The 22,134-nt window shown below is 35.7% G+C and overlaps 3 protein-coding genes across 3 annotated transcripts; 2 read left to right on the top strand and 1 right to left on the bottom strand.

Moving 5' to 3' along the window:
• Positions 1-6,059: 6,059 nt before the first annotated feature.
• On the bottom strand, positions 6,060-10,049 carry LOC107666402 (urokinase-type plasminogen activator-like). The gene is made up of 11 exons (XM_016457666.1): positions 9,991-10,049; positions 9,155-9,248; positions 9,003-9,045; positions 8,743-8,878; positions 8,548-8,645; positions 8,425-8,469; positions 8,102-8,279; positions 7,315-7,466; positions 7,092-7,232; positions 6,604-6,752; positions 6,060-6,486 (listed from the first exon to the last, which is right to left on the bottom strand). Exons 2-11 carry the CDS (start codon positions 9,209-9,211, stop codon positions 6,289-6,291), a joined length of 1,197 nt encoding a protein of 398 aa, XP_016313152.1. The 5' UTR covers positions 9,212-9,248; positions 9,991-10,049; the 3' UTR covers positions 6,060-6,288.
• Positions 10,050-13,068: 3,019 nt separating this feature from the next.
• LOC107666359 (inhibitor of nuclear factor kappa-B kinase subunit alpha-like) lies at positions 13,069-16,942 on the top strand. The gene is made up of 12 exons (XM_016457620.1): positions 13,069-13,423; positions 13,663-13,767; positions 13,898-13,992; positions 14,138-14,255; positions 14,349-14,418; positions 14,508-14,596; positions 14,680-14,769; positions 15,378-15,502; positions 15,591-15,698; positions 15,809-15,944; positions 16,076-16,270; positions 16,811-16,942. Exons 2-12 carry the CDS (start codon positions 13,663-13,665, stop codon positions 16,940-16,942), a joined length of 1,263 nt encoding a protein of 420 aa, XP_016313106.1. The 5' UTR covers positions 13,069-13,423.
• LOC107666511 (glutathione S-transferase omega-1-like) lies at positions 16,829-21,511 on the top strand. Its single transcript, XM_016457881.1, has 7 exons — positions 16,829-16,834; positions 18,837-18,889; positions 19,112-19,184; positions 20,022-20,130; positions 20,309-20,531; positions 20,646-20,747; positions 21,127-21,511. Exons 3-7 carry the CDS (start codon positions 19,154-19,156, stop codon positions 21,136-21,138), a joined length of 477 nt encoding a protein of 158 aa, XP_016313367.1. The 5' UTR covers positions 16,829-16,834; positions 18,837-18,889; positions 19,112-19,153; the 3' UTR covers positions 21,139-21,511.
• The last annotated feature ends 623 nt before the right edge of the window (positions 21,512-22,134 follow it).

Genomic DNA, 22,134 nt, shown 5'->3' with positions numbered 1-22,134 from the left:
CGGTTCTTTTACGCCCTAATTTAATGGCGTCATTCGCTATGACGTAATGATATCAAGTCTATCGTCCCAGGCCTGGATGAAAATACACATTCAAATATATAAAGTCAGTAATCATAACTTCAGTCAGTTAAAACATCATAATCATGATCTGAAAAGTTTACAATTAAGTTTTGCAGCTAAGCACCCAAACACAGTAACAGGCAGTGATGTGCATACGAGGATTTAAGTCTTGAAGATATAAAGTAAATAAATTAGTTGTCATCAGCGCAGAAACCATAATCCATTTACTATACATAATCCATTGCGATTTATTTGTTATTAAATAAACGTACGTTTCGCCAGATTGCCCTTCATTCAAGTCTTCGGTTTACCCGCGCTCATAGCATTAGCACAGCATCAGTTGTCCAAAAGAACCAGTTCGCTTCATACGTGCTGTGTGTGTCAGTCATAGTAGTTACTGTTCGCTACTGTTCGGTAGCTTCACACTGAATCACGCATGCGCAGTATCATCAGCTCATCGGTTCTCAAATCGGACGTGTCCGAAAGAAACGGTTCTCGGTTGAGTGTACCGGTGATCCGAAAACCAATGCAACCGGTTCTTGACTCGAGAACGAGAACCGCTCCAGCAGCGGGCGTGTACGTTCGTTATCCGGCTTGCTGCACACATGCTGCTCTGCTCGTGTTCATCTCTTCACAGCAGTTCAGTCAGTGTACTGTTTGAGTAAATTAATTACTCCGGGATATTGGTTTATTTCGAATCAGAGGGAGTGTCAGCCACGTTTAAAAAGCGAATAACTTAAGTAATTTGTGGATTAATGCTTACACTTTTCAACGATTCAGTCCGATTTGGTGAACTGGTTCAACCGGTTCACTAAGAAGAACCGGTTAAATCGAACGATTCGTTCGCGAACCGGACATCACTAGTGGCCAAAAAGGGAGTGCGTCGGGCTGGAATGACAAAGTGAGGATTCCGTGGATTACATTTGATTTAATGATAGGTAATGGTGTTAGTGAAACGGCAACAAGTAAATGATACTCAATGACAGACCATGCAAGCATGTCTATACTTAGGCTGCAGTGTACATCTACTGAGCTGACGGCTTCTTACCGTGATCATTTCTGCGTTGACCGAATGAAATGTGTAGGTGGACAATTAATTCGTTTTAGAAGATAATGCTCATGAACAACACAGAAGTTCACGTGCCTGATAAATGTCTTTCTGACATAGTCTGAAAGCATATTTTCAAATCTAGGTTTAAATGAAACACGCACGCGTGTATATATATTTATGTATACACAACCGTTCAAAAGTTTCTCTTATACTGACCAAGGCTGCATTTAAAAAAAAAAAAAAGATCATTTATTTTAAAATGTCATTTATTCCTGTGATGGCAAAGCTGAATTTTCAGCAGTCGTTACTCCAGGTTTAGTGTCACATGCTCCTTCAGAAATCATTCTAATATGCTGTTTTGCTCCTCAAACATTTCTTATTATTGTCAATGATGAAAACAGTCGTGCTGCTTAAAATTTTGTGGAAAGTGTGATACATCTTTTTTCAGGATTCTTTGATGAGTAAAAAGTTCAAAAGAACAGCATTTATTTGAAATATAAACCTTTTGTAACATTATGAATGTATTTACTGTCACTTTTCATAAAATGAATGTGTCCATGCTGAATAGAAGCATTAGTTCTTTAAAAAATAATCACTAAAAATGTTACCCATGCTTTTAAATGTGACCACTTGCAAACTGTATAACAATGTATAAATTTAAGCGCAATTAATATATATGTATATATTTTATCAAAATAAAAAAAAGTGGTGAGACACTGTAGAAATTCTTCATTTGAGGCTAAGCACTGGACACTTAATATATTGGCCTTGTTTGGTTTAACTTAATACTTTAGATGCTGTGTTTAGAGTCAAAAATAAACATTTGGTTAAAGGGAGACTGACTCCCCATAATGAAACACTCAGTTTGCTGGCAAAGGGACAGGACTTCATTTAAACATCTGATGATGTGTTTAGGATCTCCAGGAAAATAATGTTTAAGCATAATAATTATACATAATTCACAGGTTAGGTCTTTAGACAAGTAAGACTCCCTTGTGACTTTGTTTCAGGCACCATTCAGTGCTAAGGAAACACAAGGCAGCTGTAAGGCTACCAAATAAGGTGGGATTTCAGATGGAGGAGCACAGAGAAGTGCCTTGCAACACTAATAAGGTAAACTGTTTATTATATAACTAGCAGCTGCCACTGAACCTTGTAAGTGCAGAGTCACTTGGGGATGCTGCTTGCGTATCTAGGACGTTGTCTGCAGTCTCTCAATGTTCTCAAACTTGACAGGAGAACTCCTGCTTTGGCAGTGCTTTTAAACTCTTTCAGATAACAAAAGTTGTCAAGTTGTCAGTCAGTTCACACTTCTAACAACCTTATAAATAAATGTACAGTTTTCCCCTTCAAGATCTTCAGTTTCTGTCTATCCACCATTTCAATCATGAGTTTTATTTTGGTAAACTAACAGTTTTGTTTAGAAAATTTAAATGGAAAACAGCTGCCTGGTTAATATGTTTAATTAAGATCAATTTGAATTATTAATTGTCATCATTAAAATTATAAATCATATTACTGTTATTGGTGTTGAAACTGTTTGTATTGAAATGGAACGGTGCAGAATTGGTCCCATTATAGCCAAGGTGAGTAATGCTGTGCTCAGCAATTTCATGTCATCCAGCCCTACTGCTGACTAGTCCATATTTGCTGCATTTGCCCCATTGGCTGTGATCGCATTGTTTTCTCTCTCACACAAACGCACTCGCTTGCTCACACACTTTTAAACATGCAAATAAACAAATACTAGTATTTAAAAAAAAAAATTTTTTTAAATCAGTATAAAAGCTCAAGATGCTTTTTGGATGTTTCTCAAATATAATGCTGGATAATGTGATCATCGGCATTTATACAAACTTGGTTCATGCTATCAATCACTGAATCAAAACCATGCCAGTTCAGCTTCAATTCAGCATTTCACTCAAATTGTTGTGTTTATAATATAATTTGTAATGCAGAATGTTGAATTTAATTAGAAAGGAATGAAAAATCACACAATTTTTAGGCTATTAGTGGTCTCTGATGTTTGGATTCCACTTTATTTATTTTTTCTGCATATATAATGAATAATATTTATTCACTGCATCCACAATACTAATGCCATTAAAAGACAGCACACCTTGAAGCAATAAACTAATGTTCTTCATTAGGTTGTATGACTCAGACCTGCTTCAGTTATATATAACTGGCAATGTGGCTGTGAATACCCTTTAATGAGAGGTTGGAATATGACAGAAGAGAGAACCATCTGCTCAACCAGATAACAAGATGACAACAGAAATCTCCATGAAGACGTTTCACTATATAATAAGATAATAATAAGATAAATGCCATCGTTCCATCATTCTTGTAATGATGTAGCAGCGCCCTCCAATGTGCAATGAGTGTCATTACAGAACTCAAAAACACATCACATGACCTCTGTCATACCCTCTTAAGACCCGGCAAAACATTTTAGGAAAACAATTGTATTTTTTGATGTCATTACATTGTTTAGAGCATTAAAACAAATGTAAACAAAAAATAATTTAAATAATGATATTTCATTCATAGTTATGCTACGTCCTTGGTAAAGGACATCGGGACTCGCTGTGGCATGTATAGTCTCAGAGAAATTCACTAAAATATAATGTCCTCATATGAGGATGCAGGGTCTCAGGAGGATACAGCACATGCTACTGTATATAAACATTCCTTTGAGCGAAACCAGGATTTTTATATTGGGAAGTATATCAACATATTTTTAGGCAATTGACTAACAAAAAAAAACAGTAATAAAAATCTGCATAACTATACACAAATGTACTAGACAGTATAACCTACTAAAGAAACAGTTGAAAGCATACAGTGCCATGAAAAAACACATAAATGTAATTTTGTTTAATATATGAATGTATGTATAGTTGATGTTTAATATATCGCTGACCTTAACTGTCTGCTATTGCGAAGGACATGGAGGAGATGTCATTGCTATAGGTTACAGGAAACAATGAGTTTACTGTGTTATATACATTTCATTGCTCATCGTTTGTTGGTAAACCAAACTCTTTCCTTATTAGGTCAAGAGCTTTTTCTTTCAGAAGCATATTGTATTCTTGGTAAGAGGAAGGATGTTATGTTTGAGTCTATATATAGTCTTTGGTGATTCACTACTTCCACCTTTTCTCTCACGTTACCATGTGTTTATTTTGAGGCCAACTCTTGCAACTAAGAACATTTTTCTGCTTAGTTTCTCACGGACGCTTCCCCAAAACCTATATCGATATCTTCTTCTTGTACACATCAGCATGTGGTTCTTCTCAGGAAAGTTCTCAGCAGTTGAAATGCATCTCACCACTAACCAATGACCATCAGTATATATGTCCTCAATATATCAATATAATACATACATGTATAGGGGAGACCGGGGCTAGTTGTCACTAACTCTAAAGGCTGTAATACACTACATGATTTTTGCTCTGATTTTACCCTGATTTACAGTTTGGATAAGTCAACTCTAGTTGCTGAAAGTCAGAGCCAGAGAAAATTCTATTCCATAGAAAATCATGATGGTCACAGACTTAACTTAGACTTTTTTAGCTTCACACTATAATTCCATCCAGTCTGAGAATATCAGAGATGTTTGATATTTTGAGTCGATTTTAGAACACATATTGTTTTCATTTGTCAAGCATCTTCTAAGCATATGTTTGAGTTTGTTGTGATCGGAACAACTTTTAAGTCTGGTAGTGTGTGATCCTCAGTCATTTAGTGTATGATGGCCAGTTTTTTTCCAAAGTCGGTAAGTATATGAAGCCCCATGTCTTAAAATCTGTTCAGATTTCAGCCTTAACTTATATATTTCTCAGAATTAGTTTATTTTAACAGTCAACTTCTGGATATATTCATGCTTTAAGTCTTGGCTATAAAAAGGAAATTTCCATCATTATTGACCAGGAAAAAGGAACATGCTGACCTTTTGTGACAACATGTCCTAATTTTGCCATACAATATTGTATTACAATTAGTTTAATGGGACAAGAATGTTTAAAAGGATAGTTTCCAAAAAAAAATAAGTTCTTCCAAACCTGAATGTCTTTCTTTCTTTTGTAGTACACAAAATATGATATTTCGAAGAATGTTCTTATTATAGTGAAACAGCATTGTTGACCATTGACTTCCATTGTATGGACAAAAAAAACAAACACTGTCATTTCTCAAAATATCTTCTTTTGTGTTCCATGTTTGGAAGAGGGTGAGTAATTGATGATAAAAATGTTTTATTTTTAGTTGAACTATCCCTTTAAGGAGGCAGATGTGCAAAAACTGCTAGACCATGCCTATATTTGAATAATTTTTGAAAAAATATTGCACATCATTGAGACTAATAGATGAAAGAATAGATGAATAATAGATGAACTGGTTAATAAATGCTTTAAAAGAATGAAAAATGATATGAGTGAGAATTCATCCGGTGGTTGTAATTTAAAGAAATATTGATGATGATGCAAAATGAATGAATGAAATTAAAACTTGAAGAGATTTAAAGCAAGTTTAATGTCAAATAAAATGGTGTAGTAATACAATGGTGTATCATAAAAATGGAAATAAGTAGAATTTTGTATAAATGACTGTTTTACAATCAGAGCTATGTATGTAAAAAATAAATAAATACATTTGTCATATATATGTTCTTGAAATAAATGAAACATTAAATAGTGTATAATAAAAAGTAACAATAAAAAATAATTAAAAAAATAAAATATAATAATACAATATAAAAAAATGTAATTCAAAAAAATTAAAAATCTAACATTCTGGAACACTACTCCTTCTTTATATAGTTATTGCAACAAACTGGACCAATGTCCATGTCATTAATATCAGTAAATTTAGATCAACTTCTTTAGAAAGGTATAAAAAGACAAAATATATTATTTACAGTTCTCAAAACTGAACATAGGTCCTCATTATATGTATCCTTCATACACCTAAACACTGGTATCACTATTAAGTAAATCAGGAACATGTAATTATAACACTATCAAAGATGTTTCCTATTGATTACAGTAGCTGCCATTTTTAATCTAAATGGTATAAATAATTGGCACATATTCTTCTCAGAATATAACATTACCCTGAGTGGCTAAGCATCTGAGCAATGCTCACATTTCTGTTGTAAAGTGACCCTGTCATAATTAATCCTTTTGTGGATACCTGGAGCCTGCTGTATATTTGGGTAAACTAGTATGCAGTGAGATCCAGTTATTGTAATTGGTGACTTTTGTGTAAACTCCTGGGTTAAACTTTTTTGCACACTCTTTTCCCCAGCTAATGATACCGAATAGGAACATGGTGTTATTTACTTCACACACCAGAGGCCCTCCTGAGTCGGCCTGAAAGCAGAAAAAAACACATTCAGATATGCATTTCTTACAGTTTTATGAAGATATTTTCACTTGCCTAAGCCAAATGTCGTATTTATCAATCATCAGTGAAAACATCCGGTTTACCTGGCAAGCATCTTCCTCCCAATCTCTACCAGCTGCGCACAACATGTTTTCATTGACCTCATCCTTACTGTAATACTTGTCCTGGCAAGCATTCTGGGAAATAAGCCTCACTTGAGCCTGTTTCAGATATCGAGAGTACTCAAAGCCACCTTAAAAAAAAAAAAAAAACAGATAAAAACAATTATGACCTTTATGTTTGTCTCACATATTACAGTTCTAGTCCTGCCATTCAACATTGACGTCCAGAGTGACAAAATGACTTGATTACTAAAATGTCCAGCTACATTCTCTGCTAGATTTTTTAGAGATCCAGTACAGTATGTCATGTCATAATCATAGGATGTCCAAGTTTGTTATATTTCATATCATAGATCAACTTTGTGGACACACCATGTTGCCCTCATATCTTGTTGTCGTAGGAAAATGATCATTGTTATTGCTCTCGGATACACTATCTAGCTTAGCATACAGTGTGTGTGTCATCTTACCCTTTTGATGTCTTCCATAGCCAGCAATCTCACAGTAGAATCCTGTAGGAAGCATCTGCTGGAAAGGGGGAAGACATGCGGTTCTCACAGAGTCTGTCCTCACTGCACATTGTCCACTGCTGTCCACTATCTTCAAAAGAGCTAAAGGAAGGGATTTGCACTACTTATTATTCATGCACTCTTCTTTTAATTGCTGGAATAATCAAATATAAAGCAAACATACCAATGTCATTATTAAAGTCTTCAGCTGTGTAATCATAGCCCTCATGGACCACAAGTTTGCTCACGTTGAACTGCTGCTCTTTGACAGTGTCGGTTTCATTGATGGCATTCTTTCCCAAATAGACCGAATATCTCATTATGCGTGTTCTCTTACTGTTTAAAGCAAAGATACAGTAAAATTATATGACATTTTATACCACAATGCAATGACACTACATTAACTGCATTAAGCTGTTTTATTACACGGCCCTTTGGAATACTTGATTCTGATCGCAGATTTCAGTGGTCTGATATTTCATTTTAACTGGATAATAACTTATTAGTTTGCAATTGGCTACCCACAAATTGTGGCATTATTACCAAAATGTTCTTTGTGATCTACATGCAAGTTACCACCTAGACTGTTTAAAAGTTGTTGGTTAATTTATTTTCCTTTTCTTTCCTCACGATTTTACTGCCACTTTGGCACCATCTTGCAACTTAGTTAACGATATTAGTGAAAATGGCCTCAGAGAACTTCATTATTACTATTACTGTAATATTGTTGAAGTGTTCGTCTTGTTGATAAGCTGATTGTTTTGTATGCTGTAGTGGACAATTTTTTCTTAGTGGAATTTTTAAGATTATATTTGATGAGTAATAAGCAGGATAATGTGCTGTCAGCAAGTCATTATTGCAAAATAGGTGACAGGGTGATAAAAGAAGACCCAGACCCCGGAGCAGACTGTGCATTGGCTGATTACTTGTATAGAAGGTCAGATTTTTCCATTAACAACAGGTTGACATACCCGACAGGGAAGCAGTGGGCTGCAGTGAGGATCCAGCATGGAGCAATAAGAGTTCCTCCACAAACGAATCCCTCTCCTTTGAAGATAGCTGCAATCCAAGGCTGTGACTCAACAGTTGACCTTGATCCTCCTATTATCTTTGTAATGCGGTTCAAGCGTTGCTCCCCACATGTTGATTCTGAATAATGAAGAAATGAAGTCTGTGAGGAGAGGTCATTTTCTAGGCTTTGCGAACAGATCCGAGTTGGGGATTTTCCTAACATTGCCACTACATGATTTTTGTTTAGAATGGGCGATAAAAAGTAAATCAATCATAATTTTACCTGTGTCCTGCTTTGATGGGTCAGATGTGGGTGGACTCGTGGTGGCTGCATAAGCAAATATAAGTCATATTAGTCAATTTTTCCCATGACTTAAATGATCAAAAGAGATGGACTTCTACTTACTTGGTTTCATTTCCCTGTGGGAAATGTCACAGTATTCCCGTACATAACGGTTTCTTTTCCTTACAAAGCACCATGGCTGAATCTTGTTATCTGGATTCCTAAAACAGCAAAATCCAGAGGTCTTAGACATTTTAGAAATCCCACAATATACGTAGTGTCAAAATAATCTCAGTTTTCACTCTATAATATAAATACCTGCAGTAGTTATGATAGCAGTTCCTGAAGGAGGGGTTTTTGCTTGATACTAAATTCCATGGTAGACATATCCGTCCACTGACTGTCACTGACACTTCGTTTTTGCTCTCCTCGCTTCCATCAAGTATGCACTTATCTGAGAAGAGAAAAGTCATGATTAAACCTATACTGTACATTCACATGCTAAAACTACAACAATAATCAAATAGCATGTTAATGAAAAACTTTAATCTAATGTGACAACATCAAAAGAAATGTACCCTTTACTCGAGTAGAAGTGTATTTTCTCCAAGGGCTTTTAGCCTAAAAACAGAAATATTAATATTAGCTGTGTGGGTAAAAAGGTCAATTCTATTTAAAGACCTTTCGTAGGAAGTAAGAATTCTCACTTCTATTTTGTTTTTCCACTTACGGTTTCAGTAAAGTACAGGGCGCATGTCAACAGTAATATCCTAAGTATACACTTCATCTTGACCGCAAACCAATGGTTTCCTTTTTTGGAGATCCTAAAAACATTTTGAAGAAGTGAGCTATATATTCATAAGACACATCTTTAAAAGAGAAGGCATATGCTCTCTCACCACAAACGGGGAATTCAAGTTAACAGGAACATTTTTAAAGTTGACAAATAAATAAACAAGCATTGCCAAGAAAATCATATGAATTTGCAAGCACTGATTACAATTAAGCATGCATATAATGGTACTATAAGTCCATTGTTCTAACAAATAATGCTACCTATCAGATTATGTTGATCACTTATAAAACTACTCCTAAAGTACCTTTGAATAAATTCTTGGCACATTTCAGGCATGTTACTATAATAATATGTAGAGCAGCCAAATTGATACATTATATTTGTATCCTTAAGTGTGGTTAAAAAATGTTTTACAAGTGCACTTACAGTCGTAAAAATAAAAGTTACATAAAAACCTTAAACATCCATTGTTTCCATTGGGCTAAAGGTCTTTTGCAATGGAAAAATGTTCTTCAACTTATTAAATTATTCCTCACACATGGTTCTTTTAAGAACGTTTCATTTAAATGTTCTTTGTGGAACCCAAAATCAGCATTGTTTTATGTGCAAAAGGGGAGGATAAACATATTTAAATGTAATTCTAGTTCATTCATATTCCCACACACAATATGTATAAATCAAGACCATGAAAAATAGCTATAAAGGCACAGTATGCAAATGTAAAAGAATGAAAGCAAAGCAGATCCAGAAAAAGGGTATTCGGTGCTTACCTTACTGATAGTAGTTGATTTGCTTATTTGCTTGCAGATGTTGCAGTGTAGAGCTGCACTGGGCTTCCTGAGCACTTGCTGTTATGTGCCTGTTAGTGTTCCTTGCTTTATAGTGACGAGGCTGTGATTGGCTGAGGGGGGCCTGGCCTCAGGCAAACTGGCACATGCGCTGTGCACTAAACAATGAGTGGCGGAACCTCATACTGTGACTCATGCTAAATTACTCAAGATCTCTTCTCTTTTTCTAATGCATAAAACACTGTGAAGAGGAAATATTCCTAATAGGGACTTTGTCCCTGCAGCAATGACAATCACTGTGGTTTTTATATTGCAGTGGCCATTTCACAACATGCTTTGAGAATTAAAAAATAAATGATCACATACATAAAGTAGTGTTTTCTGTGACTAGTAAAAATGGGTAACTTGTAAGGGTTAATATGTTGTTGAGCTATAGTTAATAGTTAATATTATAGTTAATATGAAAAAACTGGATCTTCAGATTAATTAGATATCAAAACAGATGTGTGTTGTTCTTGTCACAAACACATCTAGGGGATTCATTGCTGTCAGTCAATTTTAACCCAGACAATCTATTTTTAAAATCACAGAGTAATGTGACATGATGAAATCGCTTTTCTTAATTGTTTCCTAACCCGGAACAATTCACATATGTTTTTACTCTCTGCCCACATGCGTGCCACAGTTTGCATGCCTGATTTATTATAAAGTTGAAATCCCGGGCTTTTATGTGATATTACATTTTTGTAATTTCTTGATTTTTTTTTTAAATCACTCTAAAGCATTTTTCTCAATCTCAGACGGTTAATCATAGTATTATACTCCTCGGTTTTAGCTGGATTTCATCCTGTGAGATCTATACATGATAAATGAGGGGGGTTTCATGAATGAGAGAGCCAGAGGAGATGATGTCACCTCTCTATCACCTTAAGAAATCTGCAGACACGCATTTCCTGTTCAGCACACTACCAAACTTCCAGTGTTGCTGATGTTTGGCTTCTGTGATGATATATATGATGTGTCAGCTAAATGTTTGTATCACCTTTTATGATATTGTCCATCAAGTGTAAGTGACTTCTTTTGTAGAAAGCATGAAGTTGCCTTTTCGGAAAGTTTAATCTTAAATTTCTTAAAAAGAATAAAGTGTAAATGGACTCATATGTTAAGCAGTTTGGGCTGAATTAATTACAGAACTATAATACTTAGGCTCAAGCTTTGAGCTATACAGCTCTGTCTTGCAAACACTAATTAAATTCATATGCATGCATACTTCATATTCATCAGCAGATGGGCATTTATTTAATCATTAAGATTAAGCTTTTTTTTATAATTATTATTCCTGTAAAGATGACATCCAATAAGAAAATTTGCTGACAACAGCATATTTGACATTAAGAAATCACTTCAATAGAAGAGATTATCACTGTCTGGCTACTTGACTGGCTGATGCAACCTTTATTGCTCAACATCCTTGACAAAAATAAAGACATATTCCATTAGAAGATTTAATTCAAAATTCAAAATTAAAAAGTATAATTTAAGGTTTCTTAATTGAACAAAATTAGGTTTATTTAAAAAATATATGTTTAGAGGTCAACTGTCCAATGCTACTGATGAGATGGATTTTTACATGCATTTTAAAGTCTTGAGCACCATCTCCTGGACATTGGTGTTAATGTTTACTCATGCTTGGCCTTATCACATCACACTGGGTCAAGAAAACCACGTTGACTTTACAGATTCGTTTTAGATCTGTTTCCATGTCTATCTGATATAAATACAAAATAACATCTGAATATATGCTTTTATTATAAATAAAAAAATATATAAATTAAAAATTTTAAAATATATAAATAAAAAAACAAGCAGTTTAACTTGTTTTTCAAGGTAATCTGGCAGTCTTGGGACTGCACAACAAAAACACATCTATGAACCCTAAATAGAAAGCAGAGTAGCAGAGCATCGCTTCACTGTCAAAGATACAAAGTAGAGACAGCCGTCTTTAAAAAAAGACACAGACACACATGGTTTCCTAAGAACGTATTGTCAGTGTATGAGTTTGAGACACATTTCACTTCTCTCGTCATTGTAAAAAGAAATATAAGAAAGAAATTCCTAGAAATTTTTCAGAACTGTTATACAAAAATGGGGGAAGCAGCATGCATCTATAGCTGCAGTTCTAAAAGAAATATAAGAAAGAAATTCCTAGAAATTTTTCAGAACTGTCATACAGAAATGGGGGAAGCAGCATGCATCTATAGCTGCAGTTCTGAGAATCTATCTATCTATCTATCTATCTATCTATCTATCTATCTATCTAGCCTATCTGTCTGTCTGTCTGTCTGTCTGTCTATCTATCTATCTATCTATCCATCCGATGGATTAATACACTCGTTTAACAGGTTCAAGAATTGTCCACATCAGATGTGGTCGGTTCAAGCAAGTTAGAAACACAAACTGACGCAAGGTAAGGCAAGTAAGCTGACACTTTGGATTAGCTCGTCTAAGAATATTGTGCTACAAGATATCAATGGAAAGTATTTTCTATTCAGTAGTTTGATTTTTGTAATACTGACATTCTTTTTCCAACCAAACTTGTTTTGATGTCTCTGCAGCTTGTCCACAAGATAATCGACCTTGGCTATGCCCTAGACCAGGGGAGCCTATGTAGGCTACTTCATTTGTGGGGACTTTACAATATCTGGTATGTCTTTCCATTCATCAGTGATATGTAATTCATTTTTATCTTATTTTATTTGAGTTTTTATGAATCCAAAGATTCAAAGATTCATATAGATTCATATAGAACACGTACAGAGAGTTCACAAGGAATTATGATTTAAAGATCTGAACAAATTTGCGACACTGGAGTTACTTTCACAACAACCGGATACCATTTTCTGAAGGTCCTCGCCGACCACGCTGACTTGAGATCAGCTCCGCGAACTTTGTTTTGGCTTTCTTTATATTGCATCGGCCATGACCAGCTGATCCTAGATCAGTGCTGATGAAACCCAGGCGGCTACTGACGCACCGCGCATGCGCGGACATTGTGTCGATTTTGACTGGAGTAGCAGCTGACTATCCAATCATCAATCATCAATTTAGGGCAGCAATTTTTAGTTGTTTTGAATTTCAGGTGCTCTCTGGTCGACGTTTTACCGTGCCTGGTGTTATGGAAAGCTGACATTTGGAGGCTTGTAAGAGACTGCAGGCCAACAGTTCACATCGAGTTGTTTACGTTTAACGTTAGCTAGTTAGCCAGTTAGCAAATCTGACATCCGATGCTCGTTTTAGGATGAAATGGATAGCTTTGTTGTTTCCCATGGATTAATACGTTCGTTTAACAGGTCACACAATTTTCCACATCAGATGTGGTCGGTTCAAGCAAATTAGAAACACAAACTGACGCAAGGTAAGTCATCACCGGCTGATACTTTGGATTAGCTCGCCTGCTAGCTGTGTCACCATATCTAAGTAAATATTAATCCATAGATAAAAAGATATCACTTATTAAGCATCATCTACGGTATTTACAGTAAAGAAGCCTCTTTATAAGGCCTACATCATGATCAAACACGAGTAGCTGTCGTAGTGTTGAAAGCAGCCATTATACGTTAAATGTCTGATGAGGTGTTTTACTGATGTGTACAGATGGAGAAACCTCCTTTCAGACAGAATCAGGTCTGTGGGTCATGGCTTATGAAGGAGAGGCTGGGGACAGGAGGATTTGGACATGTCTACCTGTATCAAAATCAGGTAATGCTATGCCTTTGATGTTACTGTTAAGTACTGTTGATGTGGGAATGTATTGTTTTCTTTGCTTGGTTATCTTACCTGTAAAGACAAAGAAAATGTGAATTTTCCTCACGATTATTATTTATTGCAGGAAACCTCGGAAAAGATTGCTGTGAAGCTCTGTCGCCTTGAACTTAATGCAAAAAACAAAGACAGATGGAGTCGAGAGATCCAGATTATGAAAAAGTGTGTAAATCTATAGCAATCAAATGTTTGACTTATTTTTTATTAAAATATAGTTCATTTATGTATGTATACACACACACATATATACATAATTAACAATATCGTATGAGGGTGTTTTTCATCTTTTTTCCCCCCAACTTTTCAGGCTGAAGCACCTTAATGTGGTGACAGCAAAGGATGTGCCTGAGGAGATGATGCACATTGCCTTGAACGATTTACCGCTTTTAGCCATGGAATACTGTTCCAAGGGAGACCTTCGAAAGGTGCTTTTGCTTTGCATCATGTCTCATGTGCCCTCTGTTGACATTTTTACTAACTCATTTACGTTCTTTGTATCCTTGTATTGCATCTTGTAGTTACTCGGCAAGCCAGAAAATTGTTGTGGGTTAAAAGAGAGTGAGGTGTTGGCGCTACTCAATGATGTTGGTAATGTGTCATTTCCAAACTGTTATCAGTATTTTTTATTATCGATCAATAAGGGTGGTAAGTAAAACAGTTTGTTTTATTTTCTACAGGTTCTGGAATCCAGTACCTCCATGAGAATAAGATCATTCACCGAGATCTCAAACCAGAGAATATTGTGCTACAAGATATCAATGGAAAGGTATTTTCAATTCAGTAGTTTGTCAGTATTTTTGTAATATTGACATACTTTTTCCAACCAGACTTGTTTTGATGTCTCTGCAGCTTGTCCACAAGATAATCGACCTTGGCTATGCCAAAGACCTAGACCAGGGGAGCCTATGTACTTCATTTGTGGGGACTTTACAATATCTGGTATGTCTTTGCATTCATCAGTGATGAGAAAAAGCAATTATCACAATAAGTCGACATAACACTACTGTTCAAAAGTTTGGGTTCAGTACGTTTGTTTTGTTGTTGTTGAAATAAATGAATGCTTTTCTTTAGTAATGATGCGTTAAAAGGATTCTGCCATCATTTACTCACCCTCTACTTGTTTTAAACCTGTGTGAGTTTGAACACAAAAGAAGATATATTGATGAATGTTGGTAACGTTAGTTGATGGTAGCCATTGACTTTCATAGTGTTTTTCTTCTTCTCCATACTATGGAAGTTAGTGGCTACTGTCAACTTGGAGGTGAGTAAATGATGACAGAATTTTCACTTTTTGGTGAACTATCCCTTTAAATGAAACAAAAGTGAAAGTAAAGACATTTAGAATCTTACAAAAAAGTATGTTTTAGTTGCGTGCTGTTTTATTGAACTTTCTATTCATCAAGAATCCAGAAAAAATGTATTATGGTTTCTATAAAAAAAAAATATTAAGCAGCGCAATTGTTTTCAACATTGATAATAATAAGAAGCACCATATCAGCATATTAGAATGATTTCTGAAGGGTCATGTGACATTTTGAATGTTTCAGGCTCCAGAGCTGTTTGAAGGCAAGTCGTACACAGTCACTGTGGACTATTGGAGCTTTGGCACCATGATCTTTGAGTGCTGCTGTGGATTTCGGCCGTTTCTTCATAATCTTCAGCCTGTGCAGTGGTATATGTCCTGAAAACCTACATATTAATTATGCCACAATGCTTGTATCTTTTTTTCACATGGAATAAAACATATTTTCTTTTTCTAGGACCAGCAAAGTGCGAAACAAAGGTCCTAAGGACATAATGGCTGTAGAAGACATGAATGGCGAAGTCCGCTTTTCCACCTGCCTTCCATACCCCAACAATCTGAGCAGGTAGCCTTTATACAGACCAAAAAAACCTCACATTTCTTGCACCATCATTTTTGTTACTATATTTTTTTTTTCTGGGTCTCTGAGTTGACTAGTTGTTTTTGGTACTGCAGGACACTACTGGAGCCCTTGGAGGGGCTGCTACAGCTGATGCTAAAGTGGGACCCAGTACAGAGGGGAGGAGGATTGAATCCAGAAACAAAACAGCCCCAATGCTTTGCTCTTCTAGATCAAATATTGAACATGAAGGTTTTACTTTGGCGCTATTGCATCATTTCATTAAAATGTTACATATTTAGGCAATAAATGTAGGCTTTCTTCTGTATTGCAAAATAGGTAAAGAAAAATGAGCTGAAATATGATTTTTTTTTTTTTTGTAGGTTGTGCACATCTTAAACATGACAACAACCCAGGTTCACTCATTTCTGCTTAGCCCAGATGAAGGGCTTCATTCTCTGCAACAAAAGATTGAGACCGAGACCAACATCGAACTTTTGAATCAAGAGCTTCTGCAGGAAACAGGAGTCATGTTAGATCCCAGGAAACCTGCTGCACAGTGTGTGTTAGATGGAGTAGTAAGTATTTTTTTGGCCTATTGAATGCGTTCTTAATTTTCCAAAGGTCATTTTAGTACCAAATCAGCATATTAGAATGATTTCTGAAGGATTATGTGACACTGAAGACTGGAGTAATGACTGCTGAAAATTCAGCTTCACCATCACAGGAATAAATTACATTTTAAAATATATCAAAATAGAAAGCTGTCAAAATATTTGACAATAATATTGTTTTACTGTGTTTTTGATCAAATAAATGCAGCCTTGGTGAACATTTGAGCAGAGATTTTTTTAAAAATATTTTAACCCTAATCTTTTGAATGATAGTGTAAAATTATTCAAACCAAATAAATTATAAATCGGCATTACTGTAAAAACGGTTGGAAATTTAGTAAGTTGAAAACTCAAAGCAAAACTAATACTGTCAAATAAATACTTCTGACTTTAAATTCTGATTGGTTGAGCTACATTCAAAGCATTTCTAAAATGCCTCTGTGTGTAAGGCTTTTTATTTTATGTTTTAGCTTAACCAACAATTGTGATTGAATGTGTGTTTAGGCACAAAACGGCACACGAAGCTCTGTGAGTCAGAGTGGAGAGATGCCCTCCTCGCTGTCAACATGGAACCAGACTCAAGCCCAGTGCTCCTCTCGCCTGCCCATGTCCCTGCAAGTGCCACACGAGGGGTAAATTTCTCTTCCAAGCCTTAGTGAGCGGCCTACTAGTAGTGATACTAACACCACCTCATAGGTTTCAAGTTGAGTTGATCAGCATATGTGATCACGAGTGTTTGTTTTCAGAGATTCAATCAATCATTTACTTGAGGAGAACCAGCGCTATTTGAGTCAGCTTACCAGTTTACTGCAAGAAACCACTGAGGAGAAATCAGAGAGCATCGTGGTAAGTGCTTTTTGTAGGTTTATGAAATTCATAGAAATTCTGTATATGATCATGACTGCACATATTTGCTGCTGTAACACTCACTGCTTTTTTCTTTCACACAGGGTCAAGACTGGAGCTGGACTAAATACGAATCCCTGGTTGCTAAATCACAACGTTTGTAGAGTCATGGTGAACTCTGTGACAGGAAGTAACAAGTCATTCTTTTAAATACATTTATTCATCATCACTGGATCGGGGTTGTGTTGACTTGTATGATTTGTTAATCATAGAGTAACTTTGTCAGTATCTGAATTCATTTAAAATCACATTTTGCAGTCTTGTAGCAACTCTATATATATTTTGAGGATGCATTTTTAATTAATACAGAACCAAGAACATGCAAACAAAATTCAGGCAATGTAACAATGTAACTCCAGAAATGTATTTATTTACGTACTTCATAGTTCTCTGTATGGGCTGATTTTACTTTCATTTTAGGTGGTTGTTTTTTTGTTTTTGTTTTTTTCTTATGTGGTAGTTCCGCATCTGCACTTTAAAGGCTCACTGTGAATGTTTGGAAAGGTGTGAGGTCTGGCAATGAAATTGGTCATGTTCAAATAATGCACTTCAGCTTCACTTTTTGAAATCTTAAGAATTCTGTGAGGCCCCAAGTAAAGGTTTACAACAGACAGATTGAAAGGCAGAACAATGAGGATGATAAAAGCATAGCTCTTTAGTCACAGGTCCCATGAAAATGTGTTTGGTCAGACATATACCAGCACAGTCTTTTTTTATAGTTTGGATTTGGCAGTGATGGCAACAGAAATCTTCATATCAGGTATTAGCGGCTAAAAATGAATGAGATCATTCATCAGTGGGCAAATTCTAATCAATAATTTTAATCAAAACAGTCATGTTATTCCCTTTTTACGTCACATTTTCAACCATGTTTTTGTCTAAAGATGATCAGCGTCACACGAGAGTTCATCACAAAATACTGTTTAAGATTTTGCATATTATTATATTTTGTTTGTTTTGTTGTATTATTATCTGAGGATATTTCAGACATGGGTTAAAAGCATCTTATGAAAGAACACTTAGGTTTTAATGTGTTTACTGTATACATGACAAAATAAAGTGATATCCATTATGTTATCTGTGTGGTGTAAAAAGACTTTCTTCTAACTGCAGTAATCAACTGGAGCTTGTTACTGATAATTCATTCACAACTATGAAGAAAATGTTTTGTAAAATGTTACAGTTTGTCTATTTTAGGATCCACAATTTTCCTCAAAAGATCTCGTGCAAGACAAGTGTGAAAATATTGCCTGCAGTGTTATGATTAAACCAACCACAAATCAGTATGCAAATACAGGGGAAAAAGCCATTCATCATGCAAATAGGTGCCATTGCCAAGAAGAATGCCAAGTCACTACACCTCTGTAGAAGGGAATGCTCACATTTAAAAATGTAAATGTTACATAAATTTGAAAAAATGCTTTGCACACTTAAATGATCATCATAAAGTTTACATTTAGTCGAGAAGAAGAGATCATATGAAGTGTAAGGTCTTTCATTACAGTGATCGCTGAGCTTTGAATTACATTTCACTGAGTATAGTGGTTGTATGTTTACTGGGGACTTTTATTTTGAAATGAAGTGTTTGAGGTTTAATCATTGGATCACTAAACACAATAAATAGACCAACTTCCCATTAACCACCGAAATTGTGTGGCAAGTCATACAATTAGACAGGTAAGTGTCATATTAAGTGCGCTTTATATCTTTTCTGTATCCTTTCGATATTTTATTTATTTAGGTTCGATGCGGTGAAATATTAAATGACTGAATTTATGAAAAGACAGTGGTTACCTAACTTCCTACTTAACTTTCTGTCCAGTGTCCAGTTAATCAAATACAACAGTAGTATTCAAATTGAAGTTGACTTTACTTCTACATTTAATTCAACAATTCCAGGTCTATTTTTCCACCACCGCTCCTCCACTGCTAATTAAAATAATGGCAGCATCTCAGAAATGTCTTGGAAAAGGTAAGAAATCATTATGAGACACCAAAAAATTTAATTTAGAGCAGCATGTTTAAAAAAAAAAGTATTTTATTGTAGATTCAATGACTGAGCAGGATTGTGTTGTGTTTACAGTCTATTTATATAACATCTACTCGATCATCTTAAATGACGTCTTTAATAAACATGTCCAGATGTGTCTTTGTTATGTTAGGAAACGGAGAGTTTCATTGTTATTTCATTGTGTACAAGAACTTGTACACGAAAACTTGACAAGTCACATAACCGTTATGGCCAGGTGTGTTTAGTGCTGACGGCAGTATGACACTGCACTTTTATCAAATCATTACTGTCTACTGTATATGATATTTATGACTGTGCGGATTCCATACAAGTGCTGCGTCATGCGCTCCTGGAATCAGCACTGTCACAGATTGCATTGCTTAAAGGAGTCATACCAGTTATGCTTTAGATTTTAAACAAGTGCAATTTTTCAAAATACGCCTGTGTTGTGATTGAGGAAGTGTTTCTATGAAAGGATTTAGCAGTCGACCTTAAGAGTTAGTTTACAAGATACTGTTAACTTTAAATTAATATATATCTCATATCTTAAAATTTCATCCACATAAGAGACTATTAACTTTAGTAAGTACACTATTAATTTTTTAATAATGAAAATGTAATGCATAATGACAACATCATGTGCAATGCTCTTGTTAACACTAAAAACCAGCTCATACTTGAAAATACATTTTGGATCATTATAAACATGTACAAGTGACTCACATTACTATACATCAATGTCATCGCAGAGATGGTTAGATTAGTTCTAACATGATTTTTGTTTAAATTGTGCCACAGGAAGCCCTGCTCCTGGCCCTGTGCCAAAGGACCACATACGGCTCTACAGCATGAGATTCTGCCCTTTTGCCCAACGGACAAGATTGGTGCTCAATGCCAAGGGAATTACGTGAGTACAAACATTAATGGGCATTAGTGAGTTATTTAGTTAGTATGAGGCTTTTTTGTTGTGCAGAGGGTGTGCATGACATTGCATGAATAAAATGATTTCAAACATGTTTGGGGAACAATAGTGTCTGCTTTGAGTGAAAAGAAAAGCCCCTATGAATAATTGTATTTTGCCCTAGACATGACATCGTCAACATCAATTTGAAGAATAAGCCTGATTGGTTTCTGGAGAAGAATCCTCTTGGTTTAGTGCCAACACTGGAGACCCCGAGTGGTCATGTGATCTACGAGTCACCAATCACCTGCGAGTACCTGGATGAGGTCTATCCTGAGAAGAAACTGCTCCCATCTGACCCGTTTGAGAGGGCCCAACAGAAAATGCTGCTGGAGCATTTCTCAAAGGTATTTCCCAACTTATTCCACAGGATAGTATGCATGTATGTATGTATGTATGTATGTCTTGCTAGATTTAATTAATTCAACGGTTTCATCAATATGAATGGATGCTCTTTTTAGGTGACTCCCTACTTCTATAAGATCCCTGTTGGCAAGACAAAAGGAGAAGATGTGTCTGCACTTGAAGCAGAACTTAAAGAGAAACTCGCCCAGTTTAATGAGGTTGGTTGAAATATTGATAATATCATAATTGAGTGGAATAAAGATCCAATATTGTATTTCTGATGTTAAACGGATGTCAGGAGATACTTTTCAGTTGAGTTCAGATCTCAGTTTCACATCCTGCTAAAATTGTGCTTTAAAGGGGTCATATGATGCGATTGCGCTGTGGATCGCCGGATCGGCTTTCCCCGTGGACGAAGCGGAGTCCAGCCCGGGGTCGTCACATGTGGTTGCCGCAAGCCCGCCGCCACTCACTCAAGCCGGCCTCCGCTCAGTCTAGGCCTCCGGTTCTGACTCACAGTCTGTAAGTACGTTTTTATATTTAAAGAATTGCAAATGATTTCTTCGAATATTAACACTCTCTCTTCATAATTTTCAGCTGCTTGGATGACACTCCTCGGCTGAAGAAGTGGACTGAACACATGTTGGAGGATCCCACTGTAAAAGCCACAATGTTCAGCACAGACACCTACAAGGTGTTCTACAAGTCCTACAAGGAAGGAAATCCCGATTATGATTATGGTTTATAGAATAAATCCTTGTTCTCTGGTAAAACACACCTGTCTGATTCAGAAGGTACATTAATATCAGTCCATCTTTTATACTGTGATGCTAATTAATATGAAAAGAGAATTTCATGCCTGGTATATCAACCTTTTTGTCTCTTTGTGGATATCAAAATACATAAATCTAAAAATCTTATATAACTGGTAAGGTTATAGTGCCTGATTATTATAATTTTTTCTTTATCAGAATGAATTATATGCAACAACAAAATTTGTCAGTACAACAACAACCAAAAATTGTCAGTACAATTAAATAAAATAAATAATGAAACAAAACTTTCTGGAGTTCATTCAATAGATTAAATATTCTCTACACTGTAAACATTATCTTATTTTTGACTAATCCATTTTTAGACCAGCTTCATTCTTTGATGGCCTGTAAGGAGATATTCCAGTATAAATGCTATCGTTACTATACTGGAATATAAGTATGCCAACTGCAGGTACTGTCCCCCTGCTCAAGGTTTAACAGGGTTTTCATTATCTCAGTTCAGTGGTCACACCTCTCTGGAGTTTAACCTGCAGTGTTTGCATAAATGGCCCTAATAGCCCTAATCATTAGGTGTCCACCACTTCTCTAGTGAGTCACCATCATACACCAAGTTCTCAGGATTATATGTGATCCATAAACTTGCCAGAAGCAGGTGCCACTGAGGTTTTACAGACATGGAGGAAAGATAACCACCTAAATCTGTCCTCTTCAGCTCACCATACCAGAGTAGAAGCAAATACCATGATAAGTACTAAATCTATACGAGTTTTTTTCTTCTTCTGTTGAACACAGGTGATATTTTAAAGAATGTGAGGAACCAAACAGCTGA

The sequence above is a fragment of the Sinocyclocheilus anshuiensis genome, unplaced genomic scaffold (assembly GCF_001515605.1).
Source record: "Sinocyclocheilus anshuiensis isolate Anshui unplaced genomic scaffold, SAMN03320099.WGS_v1.1 scaffold63, whole genome shotgun sequence".
NCBI lineage: Eukaryota > Metazoa > Chordata > Actinopteri > Cypriniformes > Cyprinidae > Sinocyclocheilus > Sinocyclocheilus anshuiensis.
Note: the sequence above shows the minus strand (reverse complement) of the source record. Positions and strands in the feature narration are given on the sequence as shown.